Raw genomic sequence first — 16,451 nt, forward strand, 5'->3', positions numbered from 1 at the left:
TATGATTAATATTCTTAAAATATATGTTTTGATGTCTACTTTTCTCCGTACACATCTTACATTTTTTTATACATCTGATACATTTTTTAAATTTTATATATGCATGTTTAATATTTCCAAATACATGATTACCATTTTCAAACATATATTGTTGGATGTATACTTCTTCCATACACATTGTACATTTTTTTATATGCATCTTTATAATTTTCCACATACACGATTAACATTTTTGGAAACTTACATTTTTTATGTCTACTTGTTTTCATACATATTGTACATTTTTCATATACATCAAAATCATTTTTACTATACACATTTAAAGAATCAAATGAATGATTAAATTTAAAAAAAGTATGTGAAGTATTTTTTTGTAATATATATATTTTTAGAATATTTAGAAAAAAAGTGAAACAAAAAAAGAACAAGTGAGGCAGTGGCCTCCCACGCGCTGGGCCGGCCAAGTTAGGCAGGCGCCTAGTTGCGCGTGCTAGTTGGACCGGCCCATTCGTTAGCTCCATTCAGTCTCGCGTCAAGCGAGACATAATCGAGACCAACTAATGAACGATTACCCCTTGCGGGGCCCCGTACGGGTAACTTTTGTGGTTTGAGAGCGCGTCAAGTGGTGCATCCATCAGCCGCCATGTGGCATGTTGGCTCTCCCTCTGGAATTTAATTTTTATTATTCTGTACACATTTTTAGGTTTTATGTGTTTTTTATGGCTTCTCGATTTTTGCGTGGTTATCCCTAGGTTTTGAGAAAAAAAGTTCTTTTGGAAATAAAAATTGTGCTTCCATGAGAAGCACATCGAATGGGGAAAAATGTGCTTCGTCAAGAAGCACATATTTGTAGTGGAAGCGTAGATTTATTTCCGCAAGAAGCACAACCTTGAAAAGGAAAAAAAATGTGCTTCCATTAGAAGCACATATTTGCTTCTGCGAGCTATGCTTCTAAAAAAAGTGCTTTCACAAGAAGTACAACTATGCCTCTTGAAAAAGAAAAATAAAGCGAAAAAACGCAAGTGTGCTTCGGTTTTTTCTTTCTTTTTTCCGTTATTCGTTTTTTTCGGTTTTCGTTCTTTTTACTAGTTTTTTGGTATTTGTTTTTCTGGTTTTGGGTTTTTCATAAAAAAATCAGCGAAATATGTTAACATGGGATCTAATTTAAACTAGCAGAGCCCGTGCAGCGGCACGCCGCACCTGTCAATACGATTTGTCCATATGGACTGTGTTAATTGCCTATAATAAGTGTTATTAGTTTTAAAAAGACATAATCATGTACGTAAAAATGTGGACGTAGGAAGATATGTTGGAAAAAAGCATACTTATTCCATCATGCTGGCTGCATGTTTCACACGTTGATAGTACATTTTTTATAAGATTATTCTTGTCGTACATGGCACGTTCTACAGAATAAATGGTACATGATCATGTTGTTGCAATAAGATGAAAGAAACATAGAAGCTCATGGCAGATAAGATCATCCTAGTGTAGACTCCTGTTGAATTAGTGCTTGTGATGAAGTGGTATAGTCTTTGCTCCAGCCCGCAGGTAGCTCGGCGCATGTTTATCTAATGATGAGATCTTCACTATGTGAACGTTGGGTAGCTTATATTCCACAATATATATTATTGTATAGCATGTGAAATTATCCTACATTTTCTCTTTGTAAATTTATTGGGTTTGATAAGTTTCTTGGTATGAAAATTAAGTCAATAGAATAATTGAATGACTCTAGAAGAGTGGTATTCATGGATCTTTATTTATTTCATAATCTAGTTTGAATACATTACATAGGAAGACGTCAACATTAGATATAAATTAATATAAAGGAATAGATGTTGTGTAGACAGACTTAAACTAAATAGAGCAAAAATTGAACAGTGCTATCTCAACACAAGAAATTCAACAATGAAAACAGTTCGGGATTGACGTACAGTTCAAAAGATAAAACATTTTAAATAAACAAATTAGAAAAAACACCCAGGTTGAGAAGATGTGGGGAGTGACCTTTGCTCCGTGCGACATTTTAGGTAGTCGATAAGAACGTCTACCCTCCCACTAAACACTCATCGCCAAATGTCTAAAATTTTAGGAAAAATGCGAGCATCAGTGTTAAGATTAGGACTTGAATCCCGGTGAGTTGAGATATCACCGTCCTCCCAACCATCCAACCACAAATTGGTTTGTGTTCATTTTTTTTCCTAACGTGCTATTTGTTCCAACTTTGTCTGTTTTTTAATTATCATTTACATGTTTTCCTTTTTTTTGTTTCTTAGAAAAAGCTTAAGCATTTGTCATGATGTGTGCAATGTATTGCACACTATTTGGCAAACAAATTTGTGTGTAGTGAGTTCACCTGTCGCCCACAGCTTGTTTGAAAAATGTGTGAGATGAAGTACACACACTGTTTTGTTACGTAAACTGTGTGCGTTAATATTTGGGTGATTCTATTCTGAGAAATCGTGTACGATATAGTTTTCACATTAATAACAAAATGTTTGTGTGTGTTATTGCAAAATGGATAAGAACGACCGTCGGTCCACGCGTCTTCTCTTTGATGTGCAGGAAGGGCTAGGCACAGACTGTACTGATCTGATTCCCGCCGGTGCTCTTGGGTTCCCGACCGTGCCGCCCAATTTTTGTTGATCACCATGTGTCGGTGCCACAACTGCACAATGCGCACACCAATGCCTACTTTCACGCGCATCGCCGAGGATTGCCGCCCAAGCACGTCAAGCGGTTGGTCGAAAAATAATATAATTTCGCCCATGGTATAAAACTCCCCTTGCTCCATGTTCTCCCTCATCGAGATCGCCCCCACCGCCGACAAAACCAATGGTTCCGCCATGCCACAACTCATCGACTTGCGAGAGGAGTTGTTGCATATGCTTGGTGTTGCTGCCACGCTGCTCGCGCATCGAGCATGATCGCCAAGTGTTGGCGCGCCGAGGCACCTACGTCGCCCACATCGCACAGAATGCGACCGATAGAGCCAAGGCGCCAGCCGCCATTGTCGGCACAGGGGCCGTAGCGGCAGTCGCCGCCTCGAACGATGACGACAATGAAGGTGCCCCTCAGCTCGAGCCGGACATGTTGTTGGCCCTCGCTTAGTCCATTTAGGATGAGCGACGCATATCATTAGGTAGAACAAATGGTAAAGCCGTGTTTTCCACCAAATGGTATGAATTTCGCTAATTTACAAGAAAAGAATGATAGGTACAAAAATTTCTAAGCGGATGGTGAAGAAATACCAGCACAAAAAGACAGAAAGCAAGAGATACTTTTGAAACTATAACTTTAAACCAACAAGCTTTGCTCGGAACGATCCCACATGACAAAAGCACAGAAAAGACATAATAGATCAACAAGCAAAGAACACAATTTATGGCAATGACGAGCCTACAGAAAGATTGGTAGAAGAGACCTACAAGGATGCACGAACATAAGGAGCAAGAGTTAACCGAATAAAGAAGAGGAACATGAAAGAAGAACTTAAAGAAGTAAGGTAAATTGTGTGGTAGAAGGGCCAACATGAATCGGTATGTATGAAGTATCTATGCAAGACGGAGATATATGCGGTCAGGTGTTCAGAGTGTATCGAATTTGAGTCAGATTTTCACGATAATAACAATGACAATATAAAGCGTGAACTGAGCGTTTCTTAGAGGATTAGGATCCTCATGTGAAACCAAGTCCTAAATTTGATATTGGTGGTCATATTTTTTAAATTTATTTCAGGCCATTTGATGACATGCATTCAATGTAAGAAAATGTTTCCATCGACTATGAAGACACATGTGATAATTTTATTAATTTTTTTCTTGCTGGACGATTTTGTCAATCTCAATATGACGTGTTGGCTCGGTCTCTTTAAGATGCTCATGGGATGCGTGCGTGTGTTTTGTATGTGCGCCTGTGTTAAATAAAAGAAGACAATGAAAAGCATACGAAAATCCTTTATTTCAAAATGGGTCCCAAAAGCGAACCAACTATGGTTGAGATGGTTAGGTGGACAGTGGTATCCCCAACCCACCGGGATTCAAATCATGGTGCTCGCATTATTTCTGGATTTATTTGATGCGTTTTCAGTGGGAGGAGGCGTTCCCGTCGACGACGAGGCGACTACGGTAACTTCGTAAATCTCAAGATGATATGCCGGCTCAGTCTTTCGGAGATGCTCATAAGGGTAGAATGTACGTGTGTGCGTTCATAGGGATGAGTGTATGCACATGTATATGTGCGCCTGTGTCTGTACTGATGCTTAAAAAAAAAGTCGCAAAAGCCCGGTACCCAGTGTGGTACTGCGCCAACAAAATCCGGTCTCCGTGTGGCTCATTGAAGAAGTGGACTGTGGTCGCTTCGCAGCCCGGCTTCTCCGCAATAAAGAAACCACTCTGACGCGGCTCTGCCAACACGCGACGCGATGATCTCGCCCCTCCTTCCTCCCATTCCCACTCCACCTCCGCGAACCTTAGCCCCGCCGCAGCCGCATTCATCTGCCGCCTCCTCGTAGCCGCCGACGCCGCCGCCGGCCCGTCGCCTCACCGGACTCCCCTCCATACTACGCAACCTTATCTAGGTAAACCCCTGGCCTCTCCGGTTTAGTCCGTACATCGGGTTTACCGCTTAATCCGTCGGCGGGTTCCCTTGATCGCCGAGTTAGGGTTTACCGGCCGCCGACAAAGCGCACAGCGTGGCGGCGTGCGTTGTTTGACGGCCGGAATACGGCGCCCCGCTGTTCTGACTTCTGACGAGGCGATGCATTTTGCTTCGAGTTCGAGGGTTTTGTGAAACTTTGGGGGAGGCTTGGACTCTGGTTGCTTGACGGCCACCGCGCCATTTCCGGCCCTTGCTTACAACTTTGACCCGGCCGTGGTACTACGTGTGGTGCATACTGTGGAGGCCGTTGTGTGATATACGATGGGATCTTTTATTAAGAAATTATAATCTCTGAACAGGGGGGAAATACGTCCTTACCAACCAAATTACTCGTGGCACTGGGAAAATGTGCTATTTAGTACGTTTGGTTTGGATTTGATCTGCTATCATTCATAGTCGCATCGTCTTCTTGCATTGCACGAATAAATGTTGACGGAAGGTGTCAACAAGATCAGTTATAGCTGCAATTTTCTTATGTGCAAGTTCTCGGTTTTGGGTCTGCCTTGCCTCAAGTCTCAACATGTTCTATTTTTAGGAAGAGACAAATATGTTTGGTTTCCTCAATCCCTCAGAGCAATTACCCTGACCAAGAAACCTTTAATAAACATGAGAATACTTCATGGAGAAAATAGCTTCATGCTTTCATTTATATTCTGTTGAGAGCAAATATGTGCAAATGAAAACCAGGGCAAACATCCTCCTTTATATAACCGATAAGGTTTGATGATGTTTGAATATTCCGAAGTGGTTGATTTGGAAGCGGCGGAGGGCTTACACCTTTGAAGGCAAGCAGCCAAATGTCGAATGCTTGACGCTCCCCATCCAATCTAAAGCACGTGTGTGTGCTACAGGCTGCTTGGCGGGACTTCTAGCAATACCCTAAGGGGTAACTGCAATCAGTGGCAGGGCCACCTCCAGGCAACCCCAGGCAGCTTCCCAGGCTTGGCCAGAGATCATCCGCTGAGAAGTGGTGTGATCCTAGAGGTTGAAGATGGTGTTTGGTTGGCAAAAGTTTACTCACGTAGCCATAGTCAGGCTTGCCCAGGCTCCAAAGTCCGGCTGGCTCCGCCACTGAAATGCCATGTCCGATTGTTAGTGGGTGTTGTCTACCCTTACTCTTGTACATAAACCTTTTTGTTCTATCAACGCATCAAGGCACAAGGCTTTTGCGCTTAGATGAGAAAGGAATGTTCTTAATTTATATTTCGTTATAAATTGTCAGTGGGTGTTGCCTACCTTTAGTCTTGTACATAAACCTTTTTATTCTATCAACACATCAAGGCACGAGGCTTTTCCGCATAGTTGAGAAAGGGATGTTCTTAATTTATATTTGGTTATAAATGATTTATAATGCTTAGGCAATGCTATTTTGTACTCTTTTAACTTATTGATTATATATGTAACTTATTCTGCAGGGATTCAGCATGGTTGAGCTCGTCCAAAACTATGATGTGCTGGAGAAGTGTACAAAAGATATTCTCTCCATAATCAAGCCAACAGAGGCCGATCAGAACAAACGACTGCACGCAATTCAGGAGATTGTGGATTCCATCTATTTAGTTGGTCGCTTGGGAGGTAACTTCTCATTGTTTGGTTACCATATGGCTCTTTTCCATCTCTTGGAAACAACCACTTGCAATCCTGATATTTATAAAGGGTGCAGTGTTGTAATTGTTTGACATAAAGCTTGGCTAGTACTTAATTATATAAATTATGGAAGGAAAATTTTTTCCCTTCTTGCACATGCTGTAGATTCCTCGTAGATTACTTTAACATAGACCCCCATCCGAACATTTTATTGCAACTTCCGTTACTCGTATTCATCAAAGATCTCCAGGAAGGCTTTTCCCCTTCAACGGACTATATAGGTTGTGGTCTCTGGGTAACATTTGCATTCTATGAAAACACTAATAAGTGACAATCCTGTAAAATCCGTATAACCCTAAAGTGGATAAGTCTGGTTTGTGTCAAATTACTGGCAATATTCCTACTGTGAGTGCTGTAAGTGGGAAGCATTGGCTACTCAATGACTGACATACGGAAGCTGCTCAAACGGCATACCATTTTACTGTTCTTATTCTTTTGTTATACTATGCCTAGTGAGTCAACACATTTGTTATTTAAATTTCTAGGAGGTGTTGAGAGGTTTATTACTAGTATGGTTTTCTTACTTTTCCTATTTCCCTTAACAGATGCTGCTGTCAAACCTTTTGGATCCTTTTTATCAAAACTTTACGCAAAATCAGGTGATTTGGATGTATCAGTTGAGCTGCCAAATGTCTTAGGCTTCCCTACAAGCAAGGAAAAGAAGCAAAGTCTCTTGGGAGAACTAATGAGAGCTTTAGAAGTTAGAGGTAACTTCTTTTAAATCCATGCACCTGTGTCCATAACGGAACGTCTTGTACTCTAATCATGTATATGTTTGATCATTCTATTCAAGACACGAGAGCATCCTCTTGTTTTTTGGTTGCTTCCGACATCCAGATAAATCTTCTCAGGCAACCATGTTCCTGCTTTGCCTGTTTGAATGCAATACCTTTTGCTATCTGTGTGGCTGGACTCATTTAGATTTTGTGAGATCATTTTTTACGAGAGATTGAAGGGGAGCCTTGTGACCATGAGGTCACGGGTTCGAGTTCTGGAAACAGCCTCTTATAGAAATGTAGGGAAAGGCTGTGTACAATAGACCCAAAGTGGTCGGACCCTGTGCAAGCGGGAGCTACATGCACCGGGCTGCCCCCCCCCCCCCCCCCCCTCTTTCCCTTCAGTTTTTACGGGAGATTCTTATTTAAATTCTGTTCCCATACTTTATTTAGGTGTTTCTAGAGATGTGAACTTCATTCCTACTGCAAGAGTTCCAGTTCTTCAGTATGTGAGCAACCACTTTGGTGTTTCCTGTGATATATCCATTGATAACTACCCTGGTGGACTTAAATCCAAAGTGCTGTACTGGATCAATACTTTAGATGGCCGCTTTGGCGATATGGTTTTATTGGTAAGTTCTTTGTACCCAAGAGATAGTTTTCTTTCCAACAATTTCTTAGTTCAGCTCAAGCTTAGTACCATATTTTCTTGCAGGTCAAGGAATGGGCAAAAGCTCAAAACATCAACGATCCAAAAGATGGAACCCTCAACTCCTATTCGCTTTGCTTACTTGTACTCTTTCATTTTCAGGTGCCCTTTTCAATTTAGAGGTCACCTATTTTTTTATCAACAGTTTTATCAAAGTTGAACAGCTTATGTCATGCTCTTAATCTTGCATTTGCAGACATGTAAGCCTGCGATTTTACCACCTATGAATGAGTTTTTAGATGTGAACATTTCAGCAGGTGAGATGAAATTGGATTGTTTGTGAGACTAAAGATTGTCTGGTGTACCGTGTATTGGTGCTGGTAATTTACCCTTTGCGTTCACATGCAGAAAGTGGGCCTTATAATGAAAAAAATCTTGATGAGATGTGTGCGGAAAGTATAGCAAAGTTTCGACGCCGGGACATAGGGCAAAGGAATCAGAGCTCTCTGTCTCATCTCCTTGCAACTTTCTTTGAGAAGGTAATTGAACTTATTGTCCGCTATATTGACTAAGTCATCGCCATCTAAATTCTAAATTCTAAATGCTGTTCAAAGAATGGTAAATATGATATTCATGTTTCGAAGCACATCTTCTTCTGCCTATGTTGTAGCCCTTGGCTGCCATATTTTTGGGCCACCTTTTGTCTTATTTTGAGATGTTCACCATCATACCATAATAAACTTAGCATAGTGATAAACAAGGGTGCGCTTGGATCTTTCGCCGTTCATGCCCAGGAGACAAGGCTTTTGAGCTATAGCTTACACGAGCAAAGCAAATATTTGGTTCAACTAACAACCTCCATGTCCAAGCACAATTCCAGTGGCCATTATCTTGCCGACGGAGGAGAGCCAAATTGGCCCTCCTACTGGGTCAAGGCTTTTCTAGCCCATGCAGTCTAGATTGAACAGCAAAGCTAGTTATTTTGTTTTTATCCAATAACTCTCCTATCTAGCTAAGACTAGAATTGCTTAGGCACGAAACACATCCGAAGTTGCCTATGTTTGGGCGCTAGCTAATAGGTTTATATGTCTTATCCAGAGAGAAGCTCAAGCAAAGCACATGTTCTTAAATGGTTTAGTTGAGTTTGGTCAAGCGCATACAGTTCCTACTGGGGTTATGACTTATAAGTACTTAGGCCAACCTAATTAGATAACCTTTTTGCCAACTACAATTTTGAGGGGAAATCAGCTAATCACTTACCTAACCAAAATGTGTTCATTTTTGTTAGCTCAAGATATTTTTGTTAACAAGCACATTTGAGTTTCAGGTGAAGTGCACTATTTGCCGTATGTATTTGCAGTACTGTGATGAGATTTGGTATTAATAATTTTCATTCGAAAAAGGCATAACATGGACAATGTCAAAATGCTGCAGTTGTACTATTCAAAATTGTAGCACTGTCATAACATGAGATAAAAAAATCTAGTGATGCCCATTCGGCTGATATACAATACCGTTTGCAGTTTTGCCGTCTAGGTGTCCATTCTAGTGATCATGTTATATCCACTTACATGGGCCGGCTCCAGCGAAAACAAGGCGGCCTATATTGGATGACCAAATCTTGCTACTTGTTTGTAAGTATTCCCTTCATAGCACATTTGGTGGCTATATTCGTAAATGTCTAAAAAATAGCCTCACATGTACACTGTTTTTTTCTTCTTGTTTAGGTTGAAGATCCATTTCAGAGACTTGATAATGCAGCTAGAACAGTTGATGTGCTAGGGCTTCATGATATTGCCACAGCCTTAAAAAATGCTAAAAATATTGTCTCCTCTGATGGGCCTGTTGACCGGAATGAATTCCTTTCGCTGCTGTGTACGCCTGAAGTTGGTTCTAAACTGGGTGCAAGAGCCACGGCTGGCCGTTACGCTACTCCTGCGACGACCCTTCAGGAGGACAGATTCAGAGGATTTCTGGAACGTTTGGCAGCTAACCCTTTCGATAATCAGCATCGCCTTAGAGCCCAAGGATCAACAGGAAGCAGATCAATTCATAGCCCACAGCCACAGGGGTACAATTCAGGCAGGCAGGCAGCTGCTCGACGCCAGAGCCAGCAGCGCAGAGGGGAGTACACTTCAGATCGTCAAGCTAGTGGTCATGCTCTGAATGCGATGTTTGATGAGATTTTGGGTAGACGTCTCCACAATGGTTCAGCACCCAACTCACGATCCCAAGCCTTCTCCAGCAGGTCACCAGGGCAATACTGGTAGCAAGTCAACGGCAACAGCATCGATTGACAAGTAGTCCCAGGGTAGCAGCAGATGATCTTCAGCTTTTTTACCGGCAGTGTGGACCAAGTTATGTTTGATTAATTAGTTTTTTCCTGACAAACTGCATCCGTTTATGTTACTTGACGTGCTACCTCAGTCCCAAAATATAAGATCATTTTTGAGACAATCATATGGTAGTATTACATTTTGGGAAGGAGGGAGTAGTTCCCAGCCGGCTCATATGCTTGAGCCCGTGGTTACGTGGATTGTAGGATCGAAAATTTGTAGTCTTGCTTGACAGAACCTTCTTGGGAATTCCTCGCTATACATGTATGTGCAATGAAATTGAGAGACAGGAGGGCTCTGTACTTCTGTAGTCATGCAATCACGCTTTTACATTGTAAAGTACTAGTTCGTCGCACCGTGTGCTAAGCTCTGGGACGTACAAATTGCCACTAAGTCACGGAAAGACCAATCGAAGCTTCCATGATTTCATACCGGATAAGAACACATTGCATTGTTGGCACAATAATGGGGGGAAGACTTGTATAGGATCTGTTCTTAGGTGAGATCAATGAGATCAATCATTTTGAAGATAGATACAAAACATGTTAAAAAATTCTGAAAAAAATTGGAGACATACATCCATATTTGATGGTTTCAGCTCCCAAATCGAACTACACTTAGAGAAACAAAAAAGACAAAATCAGATGTGAATAGTATCAAATACTATTCATCCCAAAGTAGATACTATTCATAATCGAATTTGTCTTTTTTGAATCGCTAATTGTAGATCGAGTTTTGAGCTGATTTTTTTGGAGTTGTAGACATACCCCGCAGGTATGTTGTACATTTTTTTTCAGATTTTTTTGGATGGTCTAAATATGAAATATTTGAGTTGATCCTACGATCTCACCTAAAAGGCTGATCCTATACAAGTCTTCCCCTTAGGTGAGATCAATGAGATCAATCTTTTTCAAGATACATAACATGTTAAAAAATCCTGAAATAATTTGGAGACACACATCCATGTTTGATGTACGATCTCAAAAAGTTTCAGCTCCTAATTCAAACTACACTTAGAGAAACAAAAAAGACAAAATTGAATGTGAACAGTGACACACTATCCACCCAAAGCTGACATTATTCACAGTTGAACTTGTCATTTTTGTATCTCCAATTGTAGACCGAGTTTTGAGCTAATGTATTTTGAAGTTGTAGATATACATCACATGTATGTTGACAAATAATTTCAGATTTTTTTGGATTGTCTAAATGTGAATTTTTTTGGTTGATCCCACAATCTCACTTAAAGGGCAGATTCTATTCTAGTCTCCCCCGCACAATAATGGTGTTCGATGGACCCAACTTATGATATACTGCGAGATCACATAGTCACTATGTTGTTGGTATTATCATATTATGTGTTAACGTTTACTCTTGTACCTAGACCATAAGAATATCGTAGGACCTTCATACCGGATGGTTACTTTATGTTAAATGTAGCTATGGGTATACCAAAAAAGTATGTCAAGATTCTCGATGGTTCAAGACTGGAATTTGCTCCTTCGATGATGGAGAGGTACTTTTCGGGCCCACTCGGTATAATGTTACCCAACATCGCCTGAAAGAAACAAATGTGATTGTTATCATGGGGATACTGAAATACGGAAATGAGAAAGAGAACAAAACTGGTAAGGAGGATAACAGGTATAGTGATCAAAGTGTTGATCATGGAAATACTGTCTCGCCTCAGGTTTTGTAAATGTACTGCGAAGCAAAGGGAAGTGTATGTGGTAACAAAAGGTTCACCTAGTAAAGATCTTCTTGTATATGTGGGAATTATCATGGGTGTGCAGATCCCGATGTTAATTATTGACGAGAAGATGTTCTAGGTCATGTCCACATTACCAAACTTGCAGGGTCACGCGCTTAATGACTGCTGTTTTTTAGGAAAACTAGAATATCATAGGAGAATGAGAGAAGGACATCAGAAGTGTTTCAAATGATCCTATAAGTGCCGTGGGAGGTCTCGGGAGTTCGGAAAGCATTTGAGATTGTCCAAGAAGGTTGTGGAACCTTTTGGAAACGTTCGGAACCTTTCGAAGGGTCCTAGTGGTCTAAACCCGCTGACCCAAGGGGTGATACCCACATGGGCCTTAAAGGCCTAATTATGGGGTGCCACAAGGTGGCCTGGGGGGCAAGCCATGAGGCAGAGTTACATGAGGACTTCACCTCATGTCTCCTCGGCCATAGGAAAGCTTGGCCTCCAAGTCGGTCGACCCGCTATAGCCACCTATAAATTATTGAAGGAAATATGCCCCAGAGGCAATAATAAAGTTGTTATTTTATATTTCCTTATATCATGATATAATTGTATTAATCAGAAACTTGATACATGTGTGGATACATAGACAAAACACTGTGTCCCTTGTAAGCCTCTACTAGACTAGCTCGTTAATCAAAGATGGTTAAATTTCCTAACCATGGACATGTGTGGTCATTTGATGAACATGATCACATCATTAGGAGAATGATGTGATGGACAAGACCCATCCGTTACCTTAGCATATTGATCATTCAGTTTTATTACTATTGCTTTCTTCATGTCATATACATATTCCTTTGACTATGAGATTATGCAACTCCCGAATACCGGATGAATACCTTGTGTGCTATAAATGTCACAACGTAACTGGGTGATTATAAAGATGCTCTACAGGTATATTTGAAGGTGTTTGTTGGGTTGGCATAGATCGAGATTAGGATTTGTCACTCCGAGTATCGGAGAGGTATCTCTGGGCCCTCTCGGTAATACACATCATAATAAGCCTTGCAAGCAAAGTGAATTCTGGTAACGAGATTGAACTAGGTATGAAGATACCGACGATCGAATCTCAGGCAAGTAACATACCGATGACAAAGGGAATAACATATGTTGTCATTACGGTACGACCGATAAAGATCTTCATAGAATATGTGGGAACCAATATGAGCATCCAGGTTCGATGTTGGTTATTGACCAGAGAGGTGTCTCGGTCATGTCTACATAGTTCTCGAACCCGTAGGGTCCACACGCTTAACGTTCGATGACGATTTTGTATTATATGAGTTATGTGATTTGGTGACTGAATGTTGTTCATAGTCCCGGATGAGATCACGGACATGATGAGGAGTCTCGAAATGGTCGAGAGGCAAAGATTCATATATTGTACGATGATATTCGGACACCAGAAGTGTTCCGGGGGTACCGGGTACATATCGGGTCACTGGAAGGGGTTTCGGGCATCCCCCCGGCAACTGCATGAGCATAATGGGCCAAGAAAGGGGGAGGAAAAAATAAGGGGGAAGGAAAGAGGGGAAGAGAGAAAGGAAGGGGAGCAATTCGGCCTCTCCCTTCCTTCTCTCCTCCCTCCTCCTTCCTTCCCCCTCCGGATGAATATGGAAGGGGGGAGGCCGAATTGGGAGTCACCCAAGTAGGATTCCTCCTACTTGGGGCGCCCCCTTGGCTGCCTCTCCTCCCCTCCAACCTATATATATATATATGAGGGGGGCACCGCTAGAACACACATCAACAGTTGTTAGCTGTGTGCGGCGCCTCCCTCCACAGTTTATGCATCCGGTTATATTCATGTAGTGCTTAGGCGAAGCCCTGCGCAGATCACTTCACCATCACCGTCACCGCGCCGTCGTGCTGACGGAACTATCCCTCGACACTTTGTAGGATCAAGAGTTCGAGGGACGTCATCAAGCTGAACGAGTGCAGAACTCGGAGGTGCCGTACATTCGGTGCTTGATCGGTCGGAACGATAAGAAGTTCGATTACATCTACCACGTTGTCAAACGCTTCTGCTTTCAGTCTACACTCTCCGTTGCTATGCATCTCCTAGATAGATCTTGCGTGAGCATAGGATTTTTTTTGAAATTGCATGCTACGTTTCCCAATAGTGGCATCCGAGCCAGGTCTATGCGTAGATGATATGCACGAGTAGAACACAAAGAGTTATGGGCGGTGATAGTCATACTGCTTACCACCAATGTCTTATTTTCATTCGGCGGTATTGTTGGATGAAGCAGCCCGGACCAACCTTACATGACCATGTTCATGAGACCGGTTCCACCGACAGGCATGCAACTACTCTTGCATAAAGGTTGCTGGCAAGTGTCTATTTCTCCTACTTTAGTTGAATCAAATTTGAGTGCGGCCAATCCTTGTTGAAGGTTAAAACAACAAACTTGACGAAACACCATTGTGGTTTGATGCGTAGGTAAGAACGATTCTTACTAGAAGCCCGTAGCAGCCACATAAAACTTGCAACAACAAAGTAGAGGACGTCTAACTTGTTTTTGCAGGGCATGTTGTGATGTGATATGGTCAATACATGATGTGATATACGTTATTGTATGAGATGATCATGTTTTGTAAAAGTTACTGGCAACCGACACGAGCCTTATGGTTGTCTATTTATTGTATGAAATGCATACGCCATGTAATTGCTTTACTTTATGACTATGCGTTAGCGATAGTTTAGAAGCAATAGTTGGCGAGACGACCACGACACTACGATGGAGATCAAGGTGTCAAGCCGGTGACGATGGAGATCATGACGTTGCTTTGGAGATGGAGATCAAAAGCATAAGATGATGATGGCCATATCATGTAACATATTTTGATTGCATGTGATGTTTATCTTTTATGCATCTTATTTTGCTTAGTACGGCGGTAGCATTATAAGATGATCCCGTAACTAAATTTCAAGGTATGAGTGTTCTCCCTGAGTATGCACCGTTGCGACAGTTCTTCGTGCTGAGACACCACGTGATGATTGGGTGTGATAAGCTCTACATTCACATACAACGGGTGCAAGACAGTTTTGCACATGCGGAATACGCAGGTTAAACTTGATGAGCCTAGCATGTACAGACATGGCCTCGAACCACTGGAGACCAAAAGGTCGAATGTGAATCATATAGAGATATGATCAACATAGAGATGTTCACCATTGAAGACTACTCCATGTCACGTGATGATCGGACATTGTTTAGTTGATTTGGATCACGTGATCATTTAGATGACTCGAGGGATGTCTATCTAAGTGGGAGTTCTTAAGTAATATGATTAATTGAACTTAATTTATCATGAACTTAGTCCTGATAGTATTTGCATATCTATGTTGTAGATCAATAGCTTGCGATATAGCTCCTATTTTTTTGATATGTTTGTAGAGAAAAGTTGAAAGATGATAGTAGCAATGATGCGGACTGGGTCCATGATCTGAGGATTATCCTCGTTGCTGCACAGAATAATTATGTCCTTGATAAATTGCTAGGTGACAGACCTATTGTAGGAGCTGATGCAGACGTTATGAACGTTTGACAAGCTCGGTATGATGACTACTTGATAGTTTAGTGCACCATGCTTTACAGCTTAGAACCGGGACTTCAAAAACATTTTGAACACAATGGAGCATATGAGATGTTCCAAGGATTGAAATTGGTATTTCAGACTCATGCCCATGTAGAGAGGTACGAGACCTCTGACAAGTACTTTGCCTACAAGATGGAGGAGAATGGCTCAGCCAGTGAGCATGTACTCAGAATGTCTAGTTAGTACAATCGCTTGAATCAAGTGGGAGTTAATCTTCCAGATAAGATAGTGATTGATAGAGTTCTCTAGTCACTATAACCAAGCTACTAGAACTTCGTGATGAACTATAATATGCAAGGGGGGATGACGGAAATGATTCCCGAGCTCTTCGCGATGCTGAAATTGGCGAAGGTAGAAATCAAGAAAGAGCATCAAGTGTTGATGGTTGACAAGACCACTAGTTTCAAGTAAAAGGGCAAGGGAAATAAAAGGGAACTTCAAGAAGAATGGCAAGCAAGTTGCCACTCCCATGAAGAAGCCCAAAGCTGGACCCAAGCCTGAAACTGAGTGCTTATACTTGTAAGTGCATCTAGCGCCCCTTAGTGATTTTGGTGTATTGAAGACTTATAGGTTAAGGGACTAATGTGTTTGTGAGGGTACACAGGCTCTATAAGTCGATGAGGAGTTTGATATTTATGATGAAAGTCGACCCCTAAAAATGTATGTCTTCAACTGAAGACTTTGTTTCTCCTGAAGACTTTGAAATGAAGAAATTGGTGTGACCTCGAAGACTTGGATATTCGTGCGAGGATTATGAAGCGTGAAGACTTTTGTTTTTGTTGTTTCTTTTTCTCTTTCTTGAGTCATAGGAAACACCGTACTGTTAAAGGGGGTCGAGGTAAAACTAAGGAAACACTTTCCAAGTGATGCTCAACTCAAATCCTACACCTACCCAATCCTTTCGACTGAAGCCATTGGAAATCTCATACAGTTCAGTCAAGTTCTTCAGTGACAGAGATGAAGATCTTCTGTTCTCTGAGGAATTTGTTCTAAGTGAGGAGTTAGGAATTCGCCAGTGCGGATTGCCTGCAAAGTGAGGAACATGATAGCCCTGAGGAATTTGATTCTCAAATATCCGA

The 16,451-nt window shown here is 41.5% G+C and overlaps 1 protein-coding gene across 1 annotated transcript; it reads left to right on the forward strand.

Annotated features, from left to right (window-relative positions):
• Positions 1-4,354: 4,354 nt before the first annotated feature.
• On the forward strand, positions 4,355-10,297 carry LOC123071398 (protein HESO1). Its single transcript, XM_044494940.1, has 9 exons — positions 4,355-4,582; positions 6,078-6,237; positions 6,855-7,016; positions 7,479-7,657; positions 7,741-7,836; positions 7,931-7,991; positions 8,083-8,213; positions 9,198-9,308; positions 9,402-10,297. The coding sequence occupies exons 2-9, from the start codon at positions 6,087-6,089 to the stop codon at positions 9,942-9,944; spliced, it is 1,434 nt and encodes a 477-aa protein (XP_044350875.1). The 5' UTR covers positions 4,355-4,582; positions 6,078-6,086; the 3' UTR covers positions 9,945-10,297.
• The last annotated feature ends 6,154 nt before the right edge of the window (positions 10,298-16,451 follow it).

This window comes from Triticum aestivum, chromosome 3B, assembly GCF_018294505.1.
Source record: "Triticum aestivum cultivar Chinese Spring chromosome 3B, IWGSC CS RefSeq v2.1, whole genome shotgun sequence".
In the NCBI taxonomy this organism is placed as follows: domain Eukaryota; kingdom Viridiplantae; phylum Streptophyta; class Magnoliopsida; order Poales; family Poaceae; genus Triticum; species Triticum aestivum.

What these genes read in the sequence shown, in the direction of transcription:
- LOC123071398 (XM_044494940.1), top strand. Translation starts at nt 6,087, where the DNA reads ATGGTTGAGCTCGTCCAAAACTATGATGTGCTGGAGAAGTGTACAAAA. An exon ending in AGATGTGAACATTTCAGCAG is followed by an intron (nt 7,992 to 8,082) that starts GTGAGATGAAAT and finishes GTTCACATGCAG; the next exon opens with AAAGTGGGCCTTATAATGAA. An exon ending in TTGCAACTTTCTTTGAGAAG is followed by an intron (nt 8,214 to 9,197) that starts GTAATTGAACTT and finishes TACCGTTTGCAG; the next exon opens with TTTTGCCGTCTAGGTGTCCA.